Source organism: Podarcis tiliguerta (assembly GCF_965153285.1).
Source record: "Podarcis tiliguerta genome assembly, chromosome: 13".
NCBI classification, from domain to species: domain Eukaryota; kingdom Metazoa; phylum Chordata; class Lepidosauria; order Squamata; family Lacertidae; genus Podarcis; species Podarcis tiliguerta.
In genome coordinates this window covers 38469631-38495683 of record NC_139546.1, presented here as the reverse complement: position 1 = coordinate 38495683, position 26053 = coordinate 38469631, and the positions used below count along the sequence as shown (strand labels likewise).

Genomic DNA, 26053 nt, shown 5'->3' with positions numbered 1-26053 from the left:
GCACTGCTTGAGGTCAAACCCACAAATACAGATGACTTACGACTCTTTTATAGCTACTTTGTTCTACGTTCATTTTGGCCATAGCAGTTCTCGCTCAGGTCTGACAGTTTCTTATGAAAGGTTTTTTCTTTCACCTCAGCAGTATTCCCCCTGTTCCTTATAGAGAGCCCCTGCACAGGTTTCTCCCTATTAACATTAAGGGATCTTTCTCCTTGTTTCATTTTTTTAAAACAATTTTTTTTATTGAGTTTATTCACAACATACGCACACACTTGTCAAACTGAACATGAAAATAATAATCAAAAGACAAACAAACAACAAATAGAAACAACAAAACAAAACAAAACAAAAAAGTACAAATAAAACATAACATACGAAAACTTACACAAAACAAATAGTCACACCCACACCCACACACCCACAAACACACCCACCCACCCACCCACACCATATTACATTTCTTCTTTTCTTCCAATTGACTTACTTCATCCTCAACATGGTTCTTTTATCGCTTTTGGTAAACTGTCTCCTTTTTAATTCATTATTACCCCTTTTTCTTTCTGTTTTTAACCTAAGTACTGTAAACTATTTTGCAGAAGTTAATCAAAACAAGTCCAAGTATTAATCTGAGGGCACTGCTTTTTAAGATATTCTCTGTATTTTGCTCATTCTTTTTGGAATTTTTGCTTGGGTTGGTTTGACTCCTAATTACCTCTGTCAATCTGGCCAATTCAATATAATCAAATAATTTGTCTTGCCATTCTTTTTTTTGTTGGGATTATTTCTTTTTTCCAATTTTTGGCAATTAGTGTTCTTGCCACTCCCGTGGCGTAACTGAATATTTTATTATTTTCTCTGGCAATATCTGTGTCTAGTTTCCCCAATAAAAAAGCTTCTGTTTTCTTAACAAAGTTTTGTTTAAACATTTTCTTTAACTCTTCATACACCATATCCCAGAAGCCTTTGATTTTATCATGTCCAATACATATGTATGACACATATGTATTTGTTACACCTCCAACTTTGATTTGATTTTGTTTTATACATTTTACATATTTTTAAAAAGGTAACGGACCCCTGACAGTTAAGTCCAGTCATGAACGACTCTGTGGTTGCGGCGCTCATCTCACTTTACTGGCCAAGGGAGCCAACATTTGTCCACAGACAGTTTTTTTGGGTCATGTGGCCAGCATGACTAAGTGAAACCAGAGCAGCACACGGAAACACCATTTACCTACCCACCGGAGCGGTACCTATTTATTTACTTGCACCTTGACGTGCTTTCAAACTGATAGGTTGGCAGGAGCTGGGACTAAGCAACGGGAGCTCACCCTGTTGTGGGGATTCGAACCACCGACTTTCCAATCGGCAAGCCCTAGGCTCAGTGGTTTAGACCACAGCACCACCCGTGTCCCTTTTACATATTTTGGTTGGTGTTAAATACCATCTGTAAAACATCTTTATTAAATTTTTCCTTATCGCTTCACAAGCCATAAATTTCCAACTCTCTTTCCATAATTTTTCCCATGATGATAATTAGGTAGTTTTACCTATATCTATAGCCCATGTAATCATTGCCTGTTCGTCCTTCACCTCCCACTCCAGTAGTGTTTCATAAATTTTAGAAGTTACCTTGGTCTTATTTTGTAATAACTCTTTATCTAGTAATGAGATTTCCTTTGTAAAGCCTCTTTTCTCATCTGCCTTGAACACTTCATTTAGTTGGTGATACTGAATCCACCCTGTCAGATGATGCCTTATTTTCTTGTAATCTTTTAATACCAGCTTTTTTTTCTTTTAATAAATCCTTATATGTAGCCCAATTTAGTTCCATATTTTTCTTTTTTACCATTATCACTTCTAAGGGTGAAATCCACCAGGGTGTCTTTGGTTCTAGTAGTTCTTTGTATTTTGCCCATACTCTGTATATCGATTTTCTTATGATATGATTGGTAAATCCCCTGTGAACTTTCACCTTTTTGTATCCTAAATATGCATGCCACCCACAGTGGTTATTAAACCCTTCAAGGTCCAATAAATCTCCATCCTGTAACAATATCCACTCTTTTTTTTATATATGCTTTATTGTTCATACTTGCATCTGTACATCAAAGACATACCTTCCTTATTTTACATTAGTCAATTTTGTCAAAACAAAAATCCAACAAAAGAATGTAAGTCCTCCTATAGTACATTTAATACATAAGCTTGACTTCCTGTCCTTTCCCAGTTTTTCTGCTCTAATAAACCTATTGCCTCAATATATTACTCATGAAATTAAATCTGTTTTCTCACAGAGATTACTCAAAGGCTGCATCAAGTTCTGGTTGCAACAATTGTTCTTTAAATATCTCCTTAGAGGTTCCCAGTTTGAAATGAACTCCTGTTTTGACTTATCTTTGATCTTTTCCGAGAGACTGTCTAATTCAGCATATTCTACCAGCTTTAGTAACCATTCAGTAACCTTCCAGTGTTTTACTATAAGTACCCTTGCGGCAGTAGTGGCATACAGAAAAACTTCTTATCTTCCTAACAATGTCTCAGTATCCTGAGATCTCTCTCAGCAGCCATTCTCCCTCCTCACACGCAGAGAGAGAGGCAGAAAGATTGTTGAAAAAGACAGTTACTGGAATAACAGTTGGAAGAGAATGGAATGCCTCTCTCATGTGACCCACAGTCAGCCAATCACGTGACAGATACAGCGAAAGGAACACACACACCCTTAAAGTACACAGTGATTTAACATAAGAAAACATCTTCATACCAGGAAATGGGAATGCACTGCCACAGAATAGGTCTTCAAAGAGGCTCTAGTCTGTGTTCAGACGGACTCATTCTGCCAAGTTCGTTGTAGTCACCCTCTCTCACATTTGCCGTAATCATTACCAGCTCCCTAGAGAACCAGGTGGCTGGTTTGGCTCCAGTTCCTGAGCAGGGACACTCAGGAGTAATCTGTCTGACTGTGTCTTGCAGATTTGGAATGAAATGTCTCAACAACTGCTATACGCAACAGCAGCCGCCCAAATCTTAATTGCAATAAACTGGAAAGGGGAAAGGGTTCCAACAAGTTTGGAATGGTAGAATAAATTACTGGAATACGCATAAATGGCACAACTGACTAATCGGATGAGAGATAATTAAAAACAATCATTTATTAAAAAATGGGATATGTTGAAGCTATATTTACAATAATGTAACAGTGGTGTGATATCTATGGCTGTATTTGAGTGACCCTTGTGTAAAATAATAACAAAGAAATAAGGAAAACTGGTACGATACGTTGTAAGAATGTATTAAAAAGTATAAATTGATGAAGGTAATAATTATAAGTACACTCGATATTAGAAATGTTAAATGCATTGGGAGTTGATGGGAAGTCTATTACACTTTAGTAAGAATGTTGAACTAAAGAGATTGTATAAGATTGAATCAATTTTTATCTGTATATTTACATAAGATTACTTACATAAGATCATTTTTGGATTTTTTTTGTTATTTATGAAATTCAATAAAGCATTGAATTGGAAAAAATAAAAATAAAAAATACTTTTTTTGACCCCAAGTGCTCAGAAAAATCTGTCAAAATCTTTCTGCAATTTCTACTTTTAGTTAAGTATTTTTATTCATTTACTTGATTGGGTGGAGGCAGCTGCCCCACCCCCACCCCAGTCTGGGCCCATCTGTTCAGCCACTTACCTCACAGGGACACAGCTTACACACAACACTTTCCCCACAAACTGCTGGGTTTTCCATCTTGCTTCTTCTTCCTTCCTCCGCAAATAGGGTGGATTCTGACTTCAGCCCTGAGGGGCCTGTCGCCTGGACCAATTTTTTACCCGAGCCTGTAAAAGACAATTCTTTACCTGACATGACTGTTGCAAGGAGGAGGAAGGTAGTTGAACTGTCCTTGAAGCTTAGAAAGTACTCTAAGTCAAACTCACCATGGACTGCAACTAGCAGAATCTGAATGGAGCCTGGATGTTCCCTTTCTACTTGTTCCAGGAACCAGCAACAAGTTGCCTCCCCCCTTTCCTGGATAATATCCAGCAATTTTTGAATTTTCTGCTTGGAGTTTTCTCCTGCTTTCCACAAATCCCAGTATTTTGTCGGTGTGATAATAAAGCCATAGCACAATTCAAGTAAAAAGAATTCTAGGTTCTTTTCAATAATTTCAAGTAATTCTTTTCTTCCCTTGCAGACTATTTCATCACCAGTGATAGCGACTCCTTCCAGTGACCTGTAGCAAAAACATTTATTTTATATTAGGCATTGTTGTGGGGAGAGAATTAGAGCTTCATTAGGATACAGGCTGGGGCTTAATTTTTCCATCCCTAGTATACTGCCTTCACTGAGCATTCCTCTGAGCATGCTGAGATCTGCTTTTCCTTTGCAACCTGGAAAATATGTTAATTTATTCCACACTGAAAAGAAAGCACGATGTAATTTGCCACCCGTTTTTTACTGGCCAAGAATATACACAGTCTTCGTGATACATTTTGCACTCCTCTCTAGGTTTCATCCAAGGCAGGTGTCCCTGCTGACTTCGTTATTATACGTTCTGCATGTAGACACAGCCAGGCTGCCCATGAAAAGGGTGAGGAAAGCTTGTGGGGAGGGGAAACATACCTGGACCCTCCTAAGAGGGGTGTCAAATCTGCCGGCCACTGCCTCTGTGACCAGCTCTTCCACAGACCCTCTTGCTGCCTCTCCTCCTCCACCGACTGCTAACTTGCCACTTCCACCTCCTCCTCAACTGCACATCTGCCCTTCCTTGCAGGTCTCTATTTTGAAAATGGAAGTGTTACAACTTCATCCACACCCCTAAGGAACAAGGAAGGCAAAGTTGTACTAGAGTGATTTTCAAAATGGAGGCCTGAAAGGAAGGTGTGTGGCAGGGGGTTGGTGGGGGTGAAGCTGCGCTGGTGGCCTGAATCTGCAGCAGGGACTCAAACCAGTCAGCTGCCTCTCTTGTCCATACTTTTCCATCTTCCTGAGAAAGGAAGATGCAGCAGCTGTGCCTCCCCCTCTTCCATCTGGGCTAGGGTATTATTATTATTATTATTATTATTATTATTATTATTAAGCTGGCGGTTTTTGGCTGTCAGGTCCAGCTCTGCCTCCTCTTTCAGGTAAGGCAGCCTCCTTTCCACCAGTAGAAGGCAAAAGCCACTTCATGGGGGGGGGAATGACAAACAGGCAACTCAGGGTTCGATTATAGGTTTTTCTAAAGGCGAAAGAGGGAAAACCTCTTGCCCCAGGGCAGATATAAATAATGGATTTTAGAAATATATTGGCAGAATAATGGAGCAGTCTTTCTAGCAGAAAGAAAATTTGGCTTGCTTATCTACCAAGTTAATAAGAGGCTTCAAAGCGACTCATTAGCTTGACAGCCCATCTCCCAGAGCCCCCCACCCACAGATCTGGATTCTGTATACATTTAGGTGTTGAATTTGAAAAGGGGGGGGGTAGTGTGTGCATGTGTGTACATAACATGCATTGTGGAAAAAGATTGCCACCTCTGGTTAAAGACCCCTCTTAACTGCATGAGATTTCCCATTTCTTTTTCCTCCTCCATGGGAGGAGCAGAAGCTGATCTAGGAAGGATGCTGCTAAGCCAGGGTTTTCTCTTTCCTCAGCTCCTTCCTTCAGTCACAATGGCTGCTGCATCTTTGGTGGCTCTCAGGTCACCTTTTCCATCACAGCCTGGCTCAGACCCCTGGCCCCAGCACTGCCCCACCCACAGCCGGGCAAGGGTCTTCCTGGCCACTGATGCTGCTCCTGCCACTGCTTATCACCGGTTGGGCTGCTGAGAAGGAAGGCAAGAGGGAAAGAAAGGAGACAAGTGTTTTCCCTGTGTTTCGTGTGTGTGTAGAAAGAGAAAGAGAGAGACCCTTAGCAAACTACAATTCCAGGGGGAGAACCAATTTGATTTGCCTCAGGCACCAAAATGTCTGGGGCCAGCCCTGCATGCAAACCATGCTCCATAATAATAAGCAGAAGCTTGAAGTCATAGAAATGGCTGAGAAGTTGCCCTCTGGACTCACACACAAGCCTTTCTCCAAGGCTGCTTCTCCCATTCCCCCATTCATCAGGTTCCTGAGGACCACTGAACTACATGTGTCTCTTTACTAGTACACCAACATCGCCTAGTAACCCCGTTTCCTAGGAAGTGATGTTGTTGTTGTTTAGTCGTTTAGTCGTGTCCAACTCTTCGTGGCCCCATGGACCAGAGCACGCCAGGCACTCCTGTCTTCCACTGCCTCCTGCAGTTTGGTCAAACTCATGCTGGTAGCTTCGAGAACACTGTCCAACCATCTCATCCTCTGTCGTCCCCTTCTCCTTGTGCCCTCCATCTTTCCCAACATCAGGGTCTTTTCCAGGGAGTCTTCTCTTCTCATGAGGTGGCCAAAGTACTGGAGTCTCAGCTTCGGAATCTGTCCTTCCAGTGAGCACTCAGGGCTGATTTCCTTAAGAATGGATGTGTTTGATCTTCTTGCAGTCCATGGGACTCTGAAGAGTCTCCTCCAGCACCATAATTCAAAAGCATCAATTCTTCGGCATCAGCCAGAAGCATCAGCCTTCTTTATGGTCCAGCTCTCACTTCCATACATCACTACTGGGAAAACCATAGCTTTAACTATACGGACCTTTGTTGGCAAGCTGATGTCTCTGCTTTTTAAGATGCTGTCTAGGTTTGTCATTGCTTTTCTCCCAAGAAGCAGGGATTTTTTAATTTCGTGGCTGCTGTCACCATCTGCAGTGATCATGGAGCCCAAGAAAGTAAAATCTCTCACTGCCTCCATTTCTTCCCCTTCTATTTGCCAGGAGGTGATGGGACCAGTGGCCATGATCTTTGTTTTTTTGATGTTGAGCTTCAAACCATATTTTGCACTCACCTCTTTCACCCTCATTAAAAGGTTCTTTAATTCCTCCTCACTTTCTGCCATCAAGGTTGTGTCATCTGCATATCTGAGGTTGTTGATATTTCTTCCGGCAATCTTAATTCAGGCATGGGATTCATCCAGCCCAGCCTTTTGCATGATGAATTCTGCATATAAGTAAAATAAGCAGGGGGACAATATACAGCCTTGCAGTACTCCTTTCCCAATTCTGAACCAATCAGTTGTTCCATATCGAGTTCTAACTGTAGCTTCTTGTCCCACATAGAGATTTCTCAGGAGACAGATGAGGTGATCAGGCACTCCCATTTCTTTAAGAACTTGCCATAGTTTGCTGTGGTCGACACAGTCAAAGGCTTTTAGTCAATGAAGCAGAAGTAATGTCTTTCTGGAACTCTCTAGCTTTCTCCATAATCCAGCGCATGTTTGCAATTTGGTCTCTGGTTCCCCTGCCTCTTCTAAATCCAGCTTGCACTTCTGGGAGTTCTCGGTCCACATACTGCTTGAGCCTTCCTTGAAGAATTTTAAGCATAACCTTGCTAGCGTGTGAAATGAGTGCAATTGTGCGGTAGTTGGAGCATTCTTTGGCACTGCCCTTCTTTGGGATTGGGATGTAGACTGATCTTCTCCAATCCTCTGGCCACTGCTGAGTTTTCCAAACTTGCTGGCATATTGAGGAAGTGATACTTATCACTAAATCCCTTAGCACTGTCCATTCCAGTGACACATTTGCCCATCTTGGTTCCTGGATGAAGCTCCCTCCCAAGCTAAGGTCTGATTCTCACAGCATCCAATCAATGCTCTTCCACTATAAGCTGCAAGTAGAATTGCAATGGGACTTACCACACATTTTTCTTTCGTACATTCCTCTGTATACCAAGGGACATGGCACTGTAACCTGTGGACAGGTAAGGGAGAGGTCAAAACTAGCTGTTTATCCCCCCCCAGCAGTCTTTTGCTATATTTAATTGGCACCAGTGCATTTCTTGCTGGGTAAGCACTTTTTCCTTTAACCATTGATGTTTGTGTGACACTAGCCCTTTGGAATTCCAGTGGATATCATACTGTGAAATGTATATGAGAGAAAGAGTAGGGGCGAATCGTTAGTTGACACTTGACAGCTCTAGTTCTAACAACAAATGGAGTAGAACAAGGGTGCTTATTGGCACCCCGGCTGTTTAACATTTATGTAAATGATGTAATAACTAGAACTAAAACAACCAGAATTTTTTCCTGTTACAGTTTTATCCCATAAGGTATCCATCCTGCTATATGCCGGCAATATGGTGCTATGAGCACAAACACGTGGGTATGAGGCGATTACTAAAGAACTTTGGGATTGTTTGTCCTAGCAAAGATTTGAATATAAATTGTTTCAAGACAAAAGCTGTAGTATTTGAGGCACAGCCTGTGAAGCATAAATGGTTCTTAAATGAACAAATAATTGAACAAGTGAGACATTTCAATTATTTGGAGATTTGTTCTCCGAGAGGAGTACTTGGTCACACCATATAGCAGCACTTAGGCCTTGAAGACATCAAGATCTGCACAAGCAATTCTTAGTTTTACCAGAAGCAAAGGCGGCAATATGATTGTCCCTGCACTGAGAACAAATAATGGTTAGGTGCTCCCACAGTTAACGTATTGGGGAGAAATTAATTTCTAATAAGACTACTCGGTTTATTCCCCCCCCCCCAACTCCAGCAGCTAGTATTGGAGCAGAAACAGGAACTATGCCAGTACAGTGTCAAATTCCTATGGTCTTATTTAGGTATTATTTAAAACTCTGTAATATGGAAGACTTTTTGTGGAACAACAAAAATTACAACATAAGATTTCTTGGGAGAGACATGTGGCTCGGGCGCGCTGCAGACCCCAGTGTGGAGTCTGGGAGAGATGTGGTGGCTTGGGCATGCAGACTCCATGCTGCCAAAAAACAGTCCACCTGCTGCCTCCCCCCCCCCCCAAGCTGGAGGGCAGCTGAGTGGAAGGAGGCAGGCAGACTCTGGAGGCCCCACTGTGCGCCCCGGCCCTATGGGCAGTTCGCCCCACCCTGGAATAGGTTTTTATGGAGAAGAAAACATCACTAAAATTGTGTCTTTTGTCAATTATTTAGGCACATACATTGCTCTTAAAGGGCTCTTTCTGATTAAACCTTTCTTGAGCTCCTGAATTATTTTCCATGTACAGGATTGGGCTCATCTGAAGGAAGGTTAACCAAAAGTTTATTGTGGGGTGGAAACCCAGTTCCTTATTTATAATAATCACCTGACGTCATCCTCTAATAATGGGCATGCAGCAAGTTCTGCAGACAGCCATTTGGAGACTGTGCTGTAGTGGCAGAATTGAATAGAAAATCCAGGGAACCTCCTTATACCATCGTAAAGCATGGAAATTCCTCCTAGAGGAAGCTATTTGCAGGACATTCAGCGGGCAGCACTTCCAGCTAGATGACCAGGGAAGAGCCATTGCTCAGTGGCAGAACACCTGCTTTGCATGCAGAAGGTCCCAGGTTCAATCCCTGGTGTCTCCAGGTAGGGCTGCGAAAGACTCCTGCCTGGAAGCCTGGAGAGCCGCAGTCAGGCAAGATTAGCAACCCTGAGCTAGATGGACCCTGAGGCCCATTTGGGACCTTCCTCTGTTCCAGAGAGGTCAGGATGGCCTGCAAACTTTCTAAACATACAGGCCTGATTAAAAAAAATTTGCAGGGCTCAAGCAGGAAATAAAAAGGAGTCTCCTTTCTACAAAGAACAACTTCAACCCCGAGTCCTAAGGACTTTGAGCCCTTCTGCTTAAGGCTGATTATTTGCTGGTCTGTGTGTCCTAAGGGCGCTGAAGATATTTGTAATATTTTGAGCAATAGCAATCAGACTGTTGAAACATACCAAATTGTTCCTTATGCGCTAAATGCCTGGCGCTAAAGTAAAGGTACTTCCTAACATTCCAAGCCCATGGTTGTGTTGTTTTTCCTTCCCTCCTTCGCGGCTGCAGCTCAGTGCTGGGCTGGCGCAACCAGGGATGGAAGGATCTGCTGTCAGGGCTGCGAAGGTCAGGATCCACCAAAGACTTACGTTCCGTGATGTAGACGAGCATGTGCGCCTCGTACTCGCAGTCAACGGCCCTCAGCGCGTCGGCCGCCACCTCGAATGCGTAAGTTACGCCGTAGTAGCTGAGCAGCAGGTCTCGGAGGCGAGAGGCGCCTGCCTTGTACAGAACCTCCTTGGGGATGTGGACGAAGCCCTCCTCGAGCGGAATCTCGCGCAGTTTGTGCCGGAACCTCCGCCGCTCGTCCCGACTCAAATCCCGCAGGGTCAATCGAAAGACGCTAGCGATACGGGGCAGAACGAGAAAGAGATTCTCCCGCTCAGAGAAAAACTGCTGGGAGAACGAGTACGGCAATCGCCACGTGTTGGGGTCCCAGTCGTCGTCGTCGTCGTCGCTGCTGCTGCTACTCTGGTGCCCACCACCCTCGAGCCATCGGAACTGGAGGAGGGGATCCTCCTCCCTCTCGCTTTCCTTCCACCTCCACTTCTTCTCGGTGGACCTGCCGGCCTCTTTCGCCTTCAGCTTCTCGCCTCCTTCCTCCAGGGGCTCCTTCGCCGAGGGGTCTTCGGGGGTCGCCATGGCGCCCCTGCCCAGAGGAAAGTCTCGCCCCGAGGCAGAGCCGGAGAGGCGGCAGCGTCCGAAAGGAGGAAGAAGGAAGCGGGCGACTCTCTCGGGAAGCGGCTCCTCCGCGGCGCTTGGCAGGGGCGGAGACTCCCGAGGTTTCGGAGAGAATATAATGAAAATGATTTACAGATGGTACATGACACCAGTCAAGCTAGCAAAAATGTATCATATGCCTGACAATAAATGTTGAAAATGTAAAGAATCTGAAGGTACTTTCTTTCACCTTTGGTGGACGTGCCCAAGGATTAAGGCCTTCTGGGAGATGATTTATAATGAACTGAAAAAAGTGTTTAAATACACATTTAGAAAGAACCCAGAAGCCTTTCTCCTGGGTATGGTAAACCAACAGGTCCAGGCGAAGGACAGGACATTTTTTATGTACGCTACAACAGCAGCAAGAATACTCATCGCACAGTATTGGAAAACGCAAGATTTACCCACGCTGGAAGAATGGCAGATGAAGGTTATCGATTATATGGAACTAGCAGAAATGACTGGCAGAATCAGAGACCAGGGAGAAGAGACGGTGAAGGAAGACTGGAGGAAGTTTAAAGACTACTTACAGAAGCATTATAAGATAAAGAATGTTTGAGGACATCAGATAGAATTTAAAAGAATATTAGCATAAAAATTTAATGATCAAGAAAGATTAATGTTTTAAGACATATGGAAATGCAATTATGTTAAGATAGTAAGATTAAGTCGAACCAAACATATGCCAGAGGGAAAGAATTCACTGTCAGAACATAAGATCTAGAATACAGAGTGGGAAGGTTTGGGGAAGTCGCAGATCCAAGTTAATGTTAAAAAATGTAAAGACACAATAATTGTTTTTAACCTTTTTCTTTTATTCTTTTTTGTACACTGTATTTTATATTGTTTGTATGTATTGCTTTTATCTTTTTTGTTTTGTATTTGTTTGTTTGTATTCTTTGTTTATTGGTTGTGAAAAATAAAAAACATTATATATATATAAAAAAAGGAGACTCCCGAGGTTTCCTCCCGCCGAGCAGAGAATCAGCGCTGGACCTGGGAAGGCGAGAACGTGGGAAGGGCCTTCCCGATGCTCCCAAAAGACTGGCTGGCTGGCAGGCAGGCAGGGGGGAAACACAAAATAAAAACACCCTGCTTCCTTCCAAGTTTGGCTCAACCAGAGGCTAGCAATTTTGTTGTTGTTGTTTTTTGTCACACCCCCAACCTTTTTTTAACAGAGGGTACCCCAAAGTTCCCCTTCATGGATCACTGCCTTGTCGTGGTGAAGGGGCTTAAATAACTCAGAGAAGCTATGAGCTATGCCGTGCAGGGCCACCCAAGATGGACAGGTCATAGTGGAGAGTTTTGACCAAACGTGATCCACCTGGAGCAGGAACCGGCAAGCCACTCCAGTATCCCTGCCAAGAAAACTCCATGGACAAAGACAACAGGCATATAAAAGTTATGACGCTGGAAGATGAGCCCCTCAGGTCGGAAGGCGCCCAACATGCTACTGAGGAAGAGCGGAGGACAAGTACAAGTAGATTCAGAGCTGATGAAGCGGCTGGGCCAAAGCCGAAAGGACGCTCAGTTGCAGATATGCCTGGAAGCGAAAGGAAAGTCCAATGCTGTAAAGAAAAATATTGCATAGGAACCTGGAATAGTGATTTCGGGTAAGAACCATGAACCTTGGTAAGTTGGATGTGGTCAAAAATGAGATGGCAAGAATAAATATTGACATCCTGGGCATCAGTGAACTAAAATGGATGGGAATGGGTGAATTCAGTTCAGATGACCATCATATCTCCTACTGTGGGCAAGAATCCCGTAAAAGAAATGGAGTGGCCCTCATAGTCAACAAAAGAGGGGCGAAAGCTGTACTGGGATGCAATCTAAAAAATGATAGAATGATCTCGATACGAATCAAAGGCAGACCATTTAACATCACAGTAATCCAAGTTTATGCACCAACCACTGGTGCTGAAGAAACTGAAATTGACCAATTCTATGAAGACTTACAACACCTTATAGAAATGACACCAAAGAAGGATGTTCTTCTCATTATAGGGGATTGGAATGCTAAAGTAGGGAGTCAAGAGGTAAAAGGAACACCTGGCAAGTTTGGCCTTGGAGTTCAAAAAGAAGCAGGGCAAAGGCTAATAGAGTTCTGCCAGGAGAACAAGCTGGTCATTACAAACACTCTTTTCCAACAATACAAGAGACGACTCTACATATGGACATCACCAGATGGGCAGCATCGAAATCAGATTGATTATATTCTCTGCAGCCAAAGATGGAGAAGCTCTATACAGTCAGCAAAAACAAGACCTGGAGCTGACTGTGGCTCAGATCATCAGCTTCTTATAGCAAAATTCAAGCTTAAACTGAAGAAAGTAGGAAAAACCACTGGGCCGGTAAGATACAATCTAAGTCAAATCCCTTATGAATACACAGTGGAAGTGAGGAACAGGTTTAAGGATTTAGATTTGGTGGACAGAGTGCCTGAAGAACTATGGATGGAGGCTCGTAACATTATACAGGAGGCAGCAACTAAAACCATCCCAATGAAAAGGAAATGCAAGAAAGCAAAGTGGCTGTCCAACGAGGCCTTACAAATAGCGGAGGAGAGAAGGCAAGCAAAATGCGAGGGAGATAGAGAAAGATACAGGAAATTGAATGCAGAATTCCAAAAAATAGCAAGGAGAGACAAGAAGGCCTTCTTAAACGAGCAATGCAAAGAAATAGAGGAAAACAATAGAATGGGAAAAACCAGAAATCTGTTCAAGAAAATTGGAGATATGAAAGGAACATTTCGTACAAAGAGGACCATAATAAAAGACAAAAGTGGAAAGGACCTAACAGAAGCGGAAGACGTCAAGAAGAGGTGGCAAGAATACACAGAGGAATTATACCAGAAAGATATGGATGGCTCGTACACCCCAGGTAGTGTGGTTGCTGACCTTGAGCCAGACATCCTGGAGAGTGAAGTCAAATGGGCCTTATAAAGCACTGCTAATAACAAGGCCAGTGGAAGTGATGATATTCCAGCTGAACTATTTTAAATTTTAAACGATGATGCTGTTAAGGTGCTACACATGTGCTCTGGTCCATGGGGTCACGAAGAGTTGGACACGACTAAACAACAACAACCCCAAAGTTGTTGAGCCATTTAAAGGGAAGGTTGCACAGAGTTTTTGAGCTTTTCGGGGCAAGGAACACCATAGTTTATCAGCTTTTTTTAGGGACGGTTGCTGTGCGGGACCGATCTGCCCACCGGTGTGCGAGCGCTGATTACTTTTCTCTGGCAGATCAGCCTGTTTAATGCAATTCAGCCCCTGGAACAATGCTAGCCATGCTCCCTTGCTTGGTTGCAGATGTTTCACAATTTCCTTTGCAAGAAGGGGTGAGCCCAGCTTGTTCAATTCAAACAGCCATGTCTTCAGAGCAAGTCAGTGCAAGATGAATGCTGAAACACAAACCTCACAGCAGCCATCACTGGGGGAAACTCTTCTAAAATTAAGGGGGGGAAATATGCATTCTAATATTTGGAAGGAAACTGGAGTGAGGGAATCTTCCCCACTCCCACCCCCCCCCCATTGACAAAAGGCTCAAGAAAGTGGAGTCCAGGCTTAGGCTGAGTGCACACCATACATTTAAAGCACCTGGAAAAAGCAGCACCCAGGAAGCTGTAGTTTGTTATGGGTGCTGGGAGTTATAGCTCTTTCGGGTAACCTACAGCTCTCAGAGTTCTTGGAGAGTGTGTGTGTGTGTGTGCTTTAAAAGTGTGATATGTACACAGCCTTAGATAACTTTAATAGGGAATATAACAGTTTTATAGAGGACAGAGATCTACCAATAGTCCAAAACAATCATATTAATATACGTGTCACTAATTTTCTCTTCCTTTATTATGCTGCTGCTCTGATAAGAATCTGTTTTGTTATGAAAAACTGTGTTCCATAGCGCATTTATTATTACTATCATAATTTGATTTTTTAATAACCGTTTTCATTTTATCAGTAAAAGAAGTTACACGCAACTATTTAAAATATTTAAAAATAATTACAAATGAACCATATGCTAAAAAGCAGATTAAAGTGCATGTCGAAATTTTACATGTCTGGATGGGCTTTCCTAAACAAACATTTGTTTATTTTTGCAGGCAGTAAAAAGAAAAAGCAGTGAAGGCGCCTGCCTGGTATCAATAGGCAGGGAGTTCCAAAGTCTACCTATGCTGCCACACTAAAATATTGATTTTTCACAAGTGCAGGTGTTTTATATGGAACCAGTAACTGCGCCAGTTTTCTGAGATCAAAGCAGTTGAGTTCGGAATACATGGGGGAAGGCAATCTCTCAAGCAAGCTGATCCCAAGCTGTTAAGAGCTTTGTAGTCCAGCATAAAATGAGTGGGGTCAGGTCAATGGCCCATCTAGCCCTAGAAACATGGCTTTAGGGATTATTATTGTTTAATACAGGTAGGTGGCCGTGTTGGTCTTTGGATACCTGATATCAGATATCTGAAGAAGTCTGCATGCACACGAAAGCTCATACCATAACAAACTTCGTTGGTCTCTAAGGTGCTACCGGACAATTTTTGGAAAGATACTTTTAAGGACTATTTTTGGAGAGAAAAAATAAAGACTTGATTCTTTTAAAGGATTTTTTTTGGAACAGTTTTTTTAATTACCTTTTTCATTAGAATTTATTTATTTATTTATTTATTTATTTAAAAAACCCAAACTTTTTTTTGTTAAGCACCTTTCAACATCCTCAAGCACCAGCACCAACCAGCACCAACCAGCACCAGTCATTTTAACCACCAATCGGAAAGAAGTCGCTCCAAAGCAGTGTTGTGGTGCAGAGACAGAAAAACAAGTCTTTGGGAGCAACTAGATTTTTATGTGTCTAACAAAAGCCCCATGCATTGCCCTAAACGTCCAGGGAACACGAGGTGCTTCTAAACGTCCTTTTCATTGGACATGCATCAATTTCATTTGCACCTGCAAAAGTTTTGGGGCTGTCCTACATACTTCCTTTCCCACCGGTCCTAGAACTTCCCGATGAAATCCTATAGCTGTTCATGCCACAAATGTTCTAGGGAAGAGTGGGGGGTGGTCCCCTCTTTTGCTGTGCCACTCCAGAAATAGACAATATGGTAGCCACAGGGAACAACTAATAAAGGGCAGAATTAAATCCACCACCGATGCGCTATTATTCTGTCTAGGAACGGAACACCATTGCGGAAGGGCCCATTAACTATGTCCCCAGAAGGGCGGCTACTCCCATAGCTCATGAGACAAGCACACCCCAGGGACCAGGAACTTGAGCATCCAGCCATCTTTAATAAAAAAAACCCCACGTTTAAATAATTAACAACAGAGAGGCTTGTTTCATGTACTACCGATTGCAATAAAAAAGGTGGGAGGGGAGAGATAATACACACACACACACACCAACCACACCTCGCAATGTGGCACCATCTGATATTTGAGGATTATTTCCACCAGCCCAGTCTTGCTCTTCCGAAAGGGGAGGGGTATCAATGCCAACTCCTTAAAGGAGCAGATATTTTCCAAGCTCTAAACGGAGATGGGAAAGCTGAAAGCAGTCAACAGGCAGCCCTGCCAGGCACCCGCCGCTTAAATGCACTATGCAAGGGGGGTAGGGAAGAGAGCCCCAGGAAAACCCAAAGCCTGGCGGCAGAGGAAGAAAGCCTCTTAAAGAGGCAGGCAGCTCATTAGAACGCTGAGGAAAATATGCAGTGCCCAGAAAACACACGCCAGTCCCATCAGCCGAGACTGGGAGGCAAGTGGCAAAGAACACACACTCCAACAACGCAAAACAGGGACTGGGAGGCCGGCAGCAAAGCAGGAAACACACAGAACTCAAACCAGCAACGCAGAGGGAAACTCACCACACACACACACACACACACACACACACACACAAAATTTCAGGAGGGGAAGCGCACACGCACTAAAAATAAATAAAGGGGAGATCTCAAGTAAATTTGGTCTTGCCCGCCAGAGCCGCTGCAGCCAGGCAGCGAGGGCTGGCGAAAGGGCGCCAGGGATGGAGACACGACGTTTTGCAAGAGCAGCGGTTCCCTCGCGGAACTGGCAGGGCGAAGTTGATCCCGCAGCAAAATAAGCAGGAGCTGGAGCAAACGCCAGATCGCCGCCGCTGCCAGATCCCCAGCCAGAGCTTCTTCTATATACTGCGGAGAGCCGAGCAGAGCCCAGCCCGCCAGCCCAGCCGCCGGGGGGGAGGGGGCGTGAATGTCGCCCCCTTAGGAGTGACACCCAGGGCGGCCCACCCCACCTTCCTACACCACTGAACACATTGCAAGCAACGGGGTTCTGTTCTTTATGGAGTTCAGTCAACTTTTCTCTCTCTGGTCCCAGAGAGAGATCCAAAGCTTGTTCAACATGCAGAGTTTCTCTGCTGCTATTAGCCATCTCTGATTTCTCAAGTTTCCTTTCCAGCTGTGAAAACTGCAGTGTGGGTTTCCAGCAATGAGGTAGCTTAACACACTGAAATGGAGAAGCACTCTTCTTCTTTCACCTAGAGTAGAAGAAATGGCTTAAGGTAAACATCTCCTTACAGCATTGCAAATACAATGCATTCAAACACAGGATTTTGTCTATATAACTTTCTCTTGTGCAGGTGGCAAAATTCAGCTCCTTGCATGGATGGCGCCTGCCTTACAAGCCTGGAGACGCCTCACGGGAGGTGGGAAAGAGGAGAATGCCCAGGTGTTATTCGTGGATCAATGAATTCTTCTTGTGGGGAACCTTTGGCCCTCCAGATGTGGCTGAATTACAACTCCTATAATCCCTGCCCCTCCCTCAGCCCCTTTTGTGTTTTATTGTTTTAGTGTTTTCTGTTGTTTTATTGGCCATATTTCCCATGTTTATCCAAAGAGTTGGGAATCCCTGAAGGTGCTCCTCCTCTCACACATTTGATTTTACAGACATTCTTTGAAGCAGACGTAGACTTAAGACAGAGACTGGCCCAAGGAAACCCAGGGAACTTCTCTCATTCCAGACCATTTCTCCAATTTCTTTCAAATGGGCAAATTCCAAAAACTGTCTCAAAAATTCCCATAACAGTCTCAAAAATTGTGCAAGGCTTCTTGGACCAGTTTCCTTTCAATGAAAGAATACTGGAAGCTTTTGCAGGCCTAATGAAAAGGACATAATATTATTGGTAAAATATATTTATTACAAAGTACTTTTATTTACAATGTACAAACTGGAAAGGAGAAATGTTAAGAAGCCCTAAGGCAAAACAACTTGAAGTCTCCACCACCCAGGAAGTTCAGAGGAGGACAGCCTGTCTCTCTCTGGATTCATCTCCTGGGATTGAAACCTGCTCCTCCTCCCAAGATGTACATCTCCCAGCAGGAGAAAAAGTCCTGTCAGGAAAGGAACATGCACTGAACTGCAGCCTCAGGAGGGATTTTGCTCTCCAAGCGCACTGTGCTTAGTGAATGAGACCGCTCTGCTTTGTGTGGCTCACTGGTATTTTCCTGGAGGTCTGTGAATTGAAGTTCTGTTGGAAAAAGCTAGGGATTTTGTGGGAGAATTCTTAACAGCTCACTGGACTACAATTCACCGGATTCTCTGAAGGATGTCAGGGCATTATAAAACTGGCAAATATTTGTAGCTGTGGCCTGAGTGAAGTGTTGCAGAGGATGCTGGGAGAGCTGAGACAAAACATCCAGATCTTTTTGGAGACTGAAGGATCAGAGACAGTGGGAAGGGGCTCCCCATTGTTTCCCAAGGAGGAGGATGAAAGGGGGCAGCACAACCCTTGGGGTCACAGCGGGTCGCATGATGAAGAGGTGGATCTAGTGTGCGGCAGCTGTGAAAAAGTCCAATTCCATGCTAGGGATCATTAGGAAAGGAGATGAACTTAAAACTCTGAATATCATAATAAAGGTAAAGGTAAAGGGACCCCTGACCATTAGGTCCAGTCGTGACTAACTCTGGGGTTATGGCGCTCATCTCGCTTTACTGGCCGAGGGAGCCGGCATACAGCTTCCAGGTCATGTGGCCAGAATGACTAAGCCACTTCTGGCGAACCAGAGAAGTGCACGGAAACACCATTTACCTTCCCGCCAGAGTGGTACCTATTTATCTATTTGCACTTTGACGTGCTTTCGAACTGCTAGGTTGGCAGGAGCAGGGACCGAGCAACGAGAGCTCACCCCATTGCGGGGATTCGAACCGCCAACCTTCTGATCAGGAAGTCCTAGGCTCTGTGGTTTAAACCACAGCAATAATACCGTTATGCAAATCCACGGCGCAACCACATTTGGAATACTATGTACAGTTCTGGTTCCACACCCCAAAAAGGACATCGTAGAGTTGGAAAACGTTCAGAAAAGGGCAAGCAAAATGATTGAGGGGATGCAGCAACTCCCATATGAGAGAGGCTGCAGAGACTGTTTAGAGAAAAGGTCAGAGAGGGCATGATAGATGTTTATAACATGCTTCAGGGTGTGAGCAAAGTGGACAGAGAAATGTTTTTATCCCTTTCTTGGAACGCTAGAACCAGTGAGCATCCAATGAGGCTGGATGTTGGAAGACGCAGAGAGATAGAAGTCCTTCACACAGCGCAGAGTTAGACCATGGAACTCACTTCCACAGGAGACAGTGCTAGTCACCAACTTGGGTGGTTTCAAAAAAGTTACTGGACAACTTCATGGAAGACACGGCTCCTTGCCATGATGGCTGTGCTCTGCCTCCTCAGTCAGAGGCAGAAATGCTTCTGAATACCAGTTGCTGGAAGCCACAGAAAGGGAGAGTGTTCTTCCACTTGCAGGTTTCCCACAGCCATCTGGCTGGCAGAGGTGAGAACAGGATGCTGGCCTGATCCAGCAGGCTCTTCTTAAGTTCTAAGGCACAGGTTTCAGCATGAACTACATCCTGGAGGAAGGAAAAAAGGGATTATTGAGTACATGTGTGAAGCTATTAAATACTGTCAGGAAATGAAGAGGAAAGTAGCCCCCTGTCAGGAACTCTAGAAAAGGTGTAGGGAACCTTTGGCCCCCCCAAATGTTGCTTAACTACAACTCCCATCATCCTGGGCTCCATTGGCCAAGTTGCCTGGGGCTGATGGGAGTTGAAGTTCAACAACTTCTGGAGGTTCAACAGTTACCTGCTCCTGCTGTAGAGAATGATCTTCAACTTTGGGCCCCCAGATGTTGTTGGCCTACAAGTTCCATCACCCCCAGCCAGCTTAACCTGACCTCAAAGAGGGTGGGAGTTGAAGTTCAGCAACATCAGGGGAACAGAACTCTCCAGGTTGTGGCCTATGCAGATAATCCAAATCTATGAAGTCATCTCTATAATTGTGAAAAGCTTCACTAATGCACCTGCTTCCAGTGAGAACAAGCTGTCCTACAATCTCTCCCATCTAGATTTGATCTCGTTCTGGCTGGGACTGGTGGGACCAGCAGACCATCACCTGTAAGGAACCCATATTCTAGCAAGACAGCCCCTACACTGTGGAACTCCCTGCCCATTGACATTAGGCAGCTGCCTTCTTTGTATTATGTTAAGTGCCTGCTTTTTAAAAAAATAACTTCTTTTTTAAGGCAAGCCTACCCAGATAATGTAAAGCTGACATGTATCTTCATATGTGAATTCATTTTAAAAAATACATTTTAACTGCTTTTATTAGTGACATTTTGAATTTTTTCCACTCAAGTCACTTTAAACATCTGACTTTAAAAAATGATGTTATGTTTAATACAAATTGTTTACTGTAGGTATTTTATTACAACTAAGCGTTATACAAATTCTGATAAATAAGAAAGATAAACCAACAGTGAAGGGCACCAGATTAGTTGTCCCTGATCTAATTTTTCCCTCCTCTTGTCCCCACAGTCCCATGAAGAGATGATCAGAATCAATCCCCCTCACCCCATAGCGGGTGAGGCATCAGGCAGATGCAGGATTAAACCCTGCAGAGGCCCCGTGGCAGACAAAATCTCAGGGGGCGGGATGAGCTCGCAAATTATCCCCTAATAATCTTTTGTAATTTTATTTTAAGATCAAATCAATATTATTCTGATCCGTTGTTACGGGGCCCCTAAACAGTGTGGGGCCCAAAGGCCGGTGCCTATTTGGTAATCCAGCACTGACATCAAGGGCGACTGGCGCTCCATTTGCCTCCTAGCAAGTTCCATGAGGTGGCCCTCCTTTGTAGGGGTGCAAATATCCAGAGTGTGGGGGTCAGGTGGGATTGCTATGAGGAATTATGAAAAATGAAGCAAGCCATTGAGTCAGCAGTGAAAGCATTGCATTGACTGGGTTTGATTCATTGACAATACTTTCTGATCGAATCCCACAAGCCTCTCCACCTCTGCCATTTGCTTTCTCTACGTCTGACAAGCACGTATAAGCATTCTAGGACACAGACCAGTTGCCCGTTGTGCACCAGGCATCCTAGGCCATAAAGTTAATCGATTACTGTGATGTAGTTTGTTAATCTTTAAGACATATCTTAAAGGCCAGGAAGAGAGTTCACAAGGAGATGGTAAATCCTGCCTCTCCTCTTTACTCCTGTTTATGACCTCCAGGGTTTCCTAAAAGCATTCCTCCTTGCTTCCTCTTTTATTTACTCTGGACTACTATGCATGCTCAAATTAGCTCTTTGTAGTTTTAACTTTTAACTTTGTCCCCACATGGGGTTTTTGAAATGCTCAGAGGAAATCTGATTGGTTCTTAAGAACACTGTGTAAAAAGTTCTTTTGTGAATAAAACGACCTGGGCCGAGGGGTGGACAGGAATTATTATACGCACTCCTCCCAGAGTCTTGCTGGTCAAGCCTGTGTGTATTTTATTAATCAGAGTCCAATCCTTCCTTGCTTTGGGAACGCTACACTCCTTCTTTCTTACCTCTTCCCGGTGAGGCTGAGGAGCTTCTCTGCCTCATCCCTGCAGTTGATGGCTTTGAGCACATCAGTCGTCACCTGCACAGCATAATCCTCCATGTAGAATCCCAGCAGGAGTCGGCTCAGTTCCATGGCATTCGCGTTCTCCAGTGGCCCTCGGGGTATGTTGTCAAAGCGCTCTGCAATTGAGAACTCATTGAGCTTGAACTTGAACCTGTTGAGATCATCCTCCCTCAGGTTCTCCAGGGCGGACACCAGGTGGTCTCTGATGGTCTTCTTCATCACTCTGCATTGTCACCCCCAGAGGCAGGGAAAAGCAGGCACAAAACAAGAGAAGATCAGCAAAGGGACCCGGGAAGGAGCCACACCATCTGCAAGTGCTGCCAACTTCCATGACTGGGATTGGCACAGAGGGAGCAGGAAGAGATGCGGGTTGCAATGGTCCTTACATTTACCAGCAATAAAGGCCAAGCTGCTTCACTGGGCCTAATAGCAAGACTGGCCTTTTGTGAGGAAAGGGAACCTTAAGCCCTACCTGCTTTCCACACCATGTCCTGAGTCAGTGCTGCTGGATGCTGCATCAGTTGATGTGCAGCAAGAAGCACCTGGAAAAGAGAGAAAGCAAAAGTGTGTGGATACATATGAAACAAGGAAGGACTATGGGAAAATGATGATCATGGGACATGAACCAGGAGAGGACCTTGACTCCCTCCAGCGAGTGCTGCTAGCAGAGGGACTCAGGTGCCCAGCAGTTTCACCGGCAATACACCACTGAGTGAAACTGACATCACAGTCTGCCCCTCATACTGGGTCCTGGGTGATATATATCAATATATTGCCCAAGCCCAGCAGGGAGGAAAGCCCAATTGCACTACCATGAGCATTTGCACTGGATTCCGTTAGCACACAGGGTGTGCTGAATCCAGGCCATAGTGGCTTCTACAAAACTGGGCTGGTATGAAAGACCTTCATCTGGCACCAAAGGAGACTATAAAGCAGGGGGAATCTGTACTGGAAGGAGACTCCATAACATTACAAACGTGACTTTTCCTTGTTGCACCATGTACGCAGCACTGTATCACCAGCCACTGTCCTTGGAAGAAGACCACCTGGACTCTGTGTCACAAATGTTACTTGTTTAAGTGTTACACTTACACTACCACTTCACAACACAATTTCCAAAGTTGGCTCATAAGGAAGAACAAAGCAACAAAAACATACATTAACATGCAATTAGAAAAATAGTTTAACATCTGACACTCAGTTGAAAATCAAGAAGCCCAGGTGGTAAAACATACCGGGGGAAATTCAACATCACCCTCTGTGGCCATTTCTACTTGCCAGACTGAGCGTTCTCCCCACAACCGCCAAGAACACACATTACTCCCTTTCCCACTGTTCTGGAGGTTCTCCTGACCCTTCAAAGCACATCTGGGGGACATGGGGGGGCGCAGGGAGGAGAGCCCAATTGCACTAGTGTGAGCACTGGGACAAGATTCCATCAACACATTAGGTTATTTGAATCCACGCCAAAGTTGTTTTTTACATAACTGAGCTGGATTGAAAGACCTTCATCTGGCACCAAAAGAGAATATAAAGCCAGGTGGAGCTATATCGGAAGGCAATTCCATAACAAGAGTGACTTTTCTGTGTTGTACCATGTATACAGCAGTACTCTATCACCAGCCACTCTGTGCTCCCACTGGGAGGAAGGTGAGATTTTAAGTAAGAGGAAATAATTAGAACTTGCTGACCTTGTGCTGCATGTAGAAGAGGAGAAGTCATCTCAGGGGACTTTAAGTCTTCTGAAAGAGAACAGGAATGAGGCAGTTAAGAGAGGGAATGTGACTGGGATGTCCTTTATCACCCTGCCTCCCAAATTATGGTCCAACCTTCTGATCTTCCTCCATTCCAACTCACTTTGTGTCACAAGGGCCTCCCAGATCAGTTCATTCTTGAACTTCTCCATCACACTAAAGTTGAAGGTATCTTGCATTTGCTCAGCAGACAGTTCCACATACTGCTGCATCTTGTCAGCATCCAGATATTGAAACTTCACTTCCTGTGGGGAAGCATGAAACCTCCTTATGTGCAAACAGAGCATGGCCTAGTGAACCGTTCCAAGGGAGTCAAATTAAAGGGTGACGAGGGATCCTAGAATCATAGAATCATAGAGTTGGAAGAGACCACAAGGGCCATCGAGTCCAACCCCCTGCCAAGCAGGAAACACCATCCTGGTGGAGTTCTCCCATTTTCATACTTTAAAGCCTTGGCTCTGACCTAGCAAAGCCTTTCATCATCTTTGTGCCTCACCTTGGGACAGATTCTGACATCATTTGTCTCCACAAAGAAGCGACAGCCAATTGTCAAAGGTTTCAGGGTCCAAGGGGGCTTCTCTATTCTCTGTGAAGGACACTGTACTTCATGCTCATGAACCGCCTGGGAAAGGCAAAGGTCACTTTTGAGATATGCAAGAAAGGTAACCAACTTCCGGAAGACTGGATCCCTACCCTTTCTTGGCTTTGTTGCAGCATGTAAGGCAGGGATGTGGAACCTGCAACCTTCCAGATGTCATGAGTCAGGAATGATGGGTTTTGGAGTCCCGCAGCATTTGAAAGGACACAGGATCTCTATCAGTGATATAAAGAAAACTAAACCACTTTGGTAAAAGGTAAAGGTACCCCTGCCCGTACGGGCCAGTCTTGCCAGACTCTAGGGTTGTGCGCCCATCTCACTTAAGAGGCCAGGGGCCAGCGCTGTCCGAAGACACTTCCCGGTCACGTGGCCAGTGTGACATCACTGCTCTGGCGAGCCAGAGCCGCACACGGAAACGCCATTTACCTTCCCGCTAGTAAGCGGTCCCTATTTATCTACTTGCACCCAGGGGTGCTTTCGAACTGCTAGGTTGACAGGCGCTGGGACTGAACAGTGGGAGCGCACCCCGCTGCGGGGATTCGAACCGCCGACCTTTCGATCGGCAAGCCCTAGGCGCTGAGGCTTTAACCCACAGCGCCACCCGCGTCCAACCACTTTGGTAGTAGAGACCAAAATATGGACATGTCATTTTCCCATCCCATGGGGAACTCCTGTCTCGACTCTTGGAATGGCCAGGTTGACCCATGAAGCAACAGAGGGGTGCCAGCTATCCTGGTACACCCTGCCACCTCCCCCGATGAGACAACACAGGAAACTATAGAAGGCATTACACCTTGACGAAAACATAAAATTCTTAGGAGCAGTTGAAATTGAGAAGGCATTTTGTCTTTTATGTTTGCAATATTTGCAAACCAGAACCAATGGATTTCCTCCAGAGATTTTGGAGAAACCTCATAGTAACTACTAAGCCAATTCCTAAAGAAACAAGGAAAATGTGGTCATCACGAAATACATTTATTTTGAAGGAAGCTCCACGGATTTCAGAGAAGGATTAGGGGTCTTAGAACTGGAGCATAAATATATTTTGCTTGCATGATTTCATTGACAATGCTGTTATCAAGGGAACCAGGCAGGGCACTGGTCCTCTGGAAAGGAGTGAAAAATGCTTATTTCAGTATTGGAAATGCCATTTTAAACATCACTACTGGTGGGAAGAAAAGTACTATATTTTTTGCTCCATAAGATGTACCTGACCATAAGATGCACCTAGTTTTTAGAGGAAGAAAACAAGAAAAAAAATATTCTGAACGAAACAGCGTATGTATGATTTTTGTGGTTCATGCTGTGGCTACAGACATGTGATTTGACGGTGAGTTTGGGGTAGCCCAATGCAAAAATCCTGAGAATCCATGTGGATACATGCTTTGTAATGATGTTTTTGCGCCATGGCGGCCCCATGCAACAGTGGGTGCGTGATGTTTTTGGTGCAGGCTGTACCCATGGACATACTATGTGATCTGATAGTGAATTTGGGGTGACCCAATGTAAAAATCCTGAGGATGCATGGGCTTTTACATCCCCCCTCCCAGGCAGCCTCCTTTATCACTAGTGTCCCTTATCTCCCTCCCTTACCAATCAGCTGCTTCCTTTCAACACTCCCTTCCCTCGTTTGCCTTAGTGTCTTTTCCTTAGCTGCAGCAGTTTTTTGCTCCTCATTTTCTTCTAATTTCTCTCCTTATTGCTTTAGTCTTCCTGTCTCCTCTCCTTGCAAGTTCGTTCTTTACCTCCCCACTCCCAGGCAGCCTCCTTTATTGCTAGCGTCCCTTATCTTGCTCCCGATCGCTTGCTGATCAGTGACTTTGTTTCAACACCCACTTCCCTCTTGCCAAAAAAAAAGCATGATCTGCTTTTTGCCCCTGGGCAATTCAGCTCCAGGGATGACGCATTTGCTCCATAAGATGCACAGACATTTCCCCTTACTTTTTAGGAAGAAAAAAGTGTGTCTTATGGAGCGAAAAATACGGTAATTCATTGGGTGACAACTGACAATCTTCTCTCTAGGGGCATGTTAATGTTGGAGAGCAGTTTGGTAAATTACTTCAAGTCCACCAACGGGAGATACAGTTCATGAACCATGTCACACTCTGATGCATAATTTTGTATAGCTACACTGTCAGGCGTCCTATGGTCAAGCAAAAGATCCAGGACTTCTGGAATACCAACCAGAGTT

General features: G+C 44.5%; 1 protein-coding gene and 1 long non-coding RNA gene across 4 annotated transcripts in view; both read right to left on the bottom strand.

Moving 5' to 3' along the window:
- LOC310662767 (uncharacterized protein) overlaps positions 1-26053 on the bottom strand; it is a gene marked incomplete at its 3' end in the record, with an annotated part of 114484 nt that overhangs the window by 14208 nt on the left and 74223 nt on the right. Inside the window, exons 9-13 of one of the 3 annotated variants that reach the window (XM_083409859.1) lie at positions 23761-23886; positions 23368-23509; positions 23202-23252; positions 21983-22052; positions 21448-21733 (exon numbers count right to left, since the gene is read on the bottom strand). In XM_083409859.1, coding sequence (XP_083265985.1) covers positions 21448-21733; positions 21983-22052; positions 23202-23252; positions 23368-23509; positions 23761-23886 — 675 coding nt within the window. Of the gene's footprint in view, positions 1-21447; positions 21734-21982; positions 22053-23201; positions 23253-23367; positions 23510-23760; positions 23887-26053 lie in introns of those variants that run through there. The other 2 variants (XM_083409857.1, XM_083409858.1) reach the window with 2 other exon arrangements.
- LOC310662834 lies at positions 17745-19490 on the bottom strand. The gene is made up of 2 exons (XR_014504326.1): positions 18856-19490; positions 17745-18502 (listed from the first exon to the last, which is right to left on the bottom strand). It is a non-coding gene; the product is annotated as an uncharacterized lncRNA (long non-coding RNA).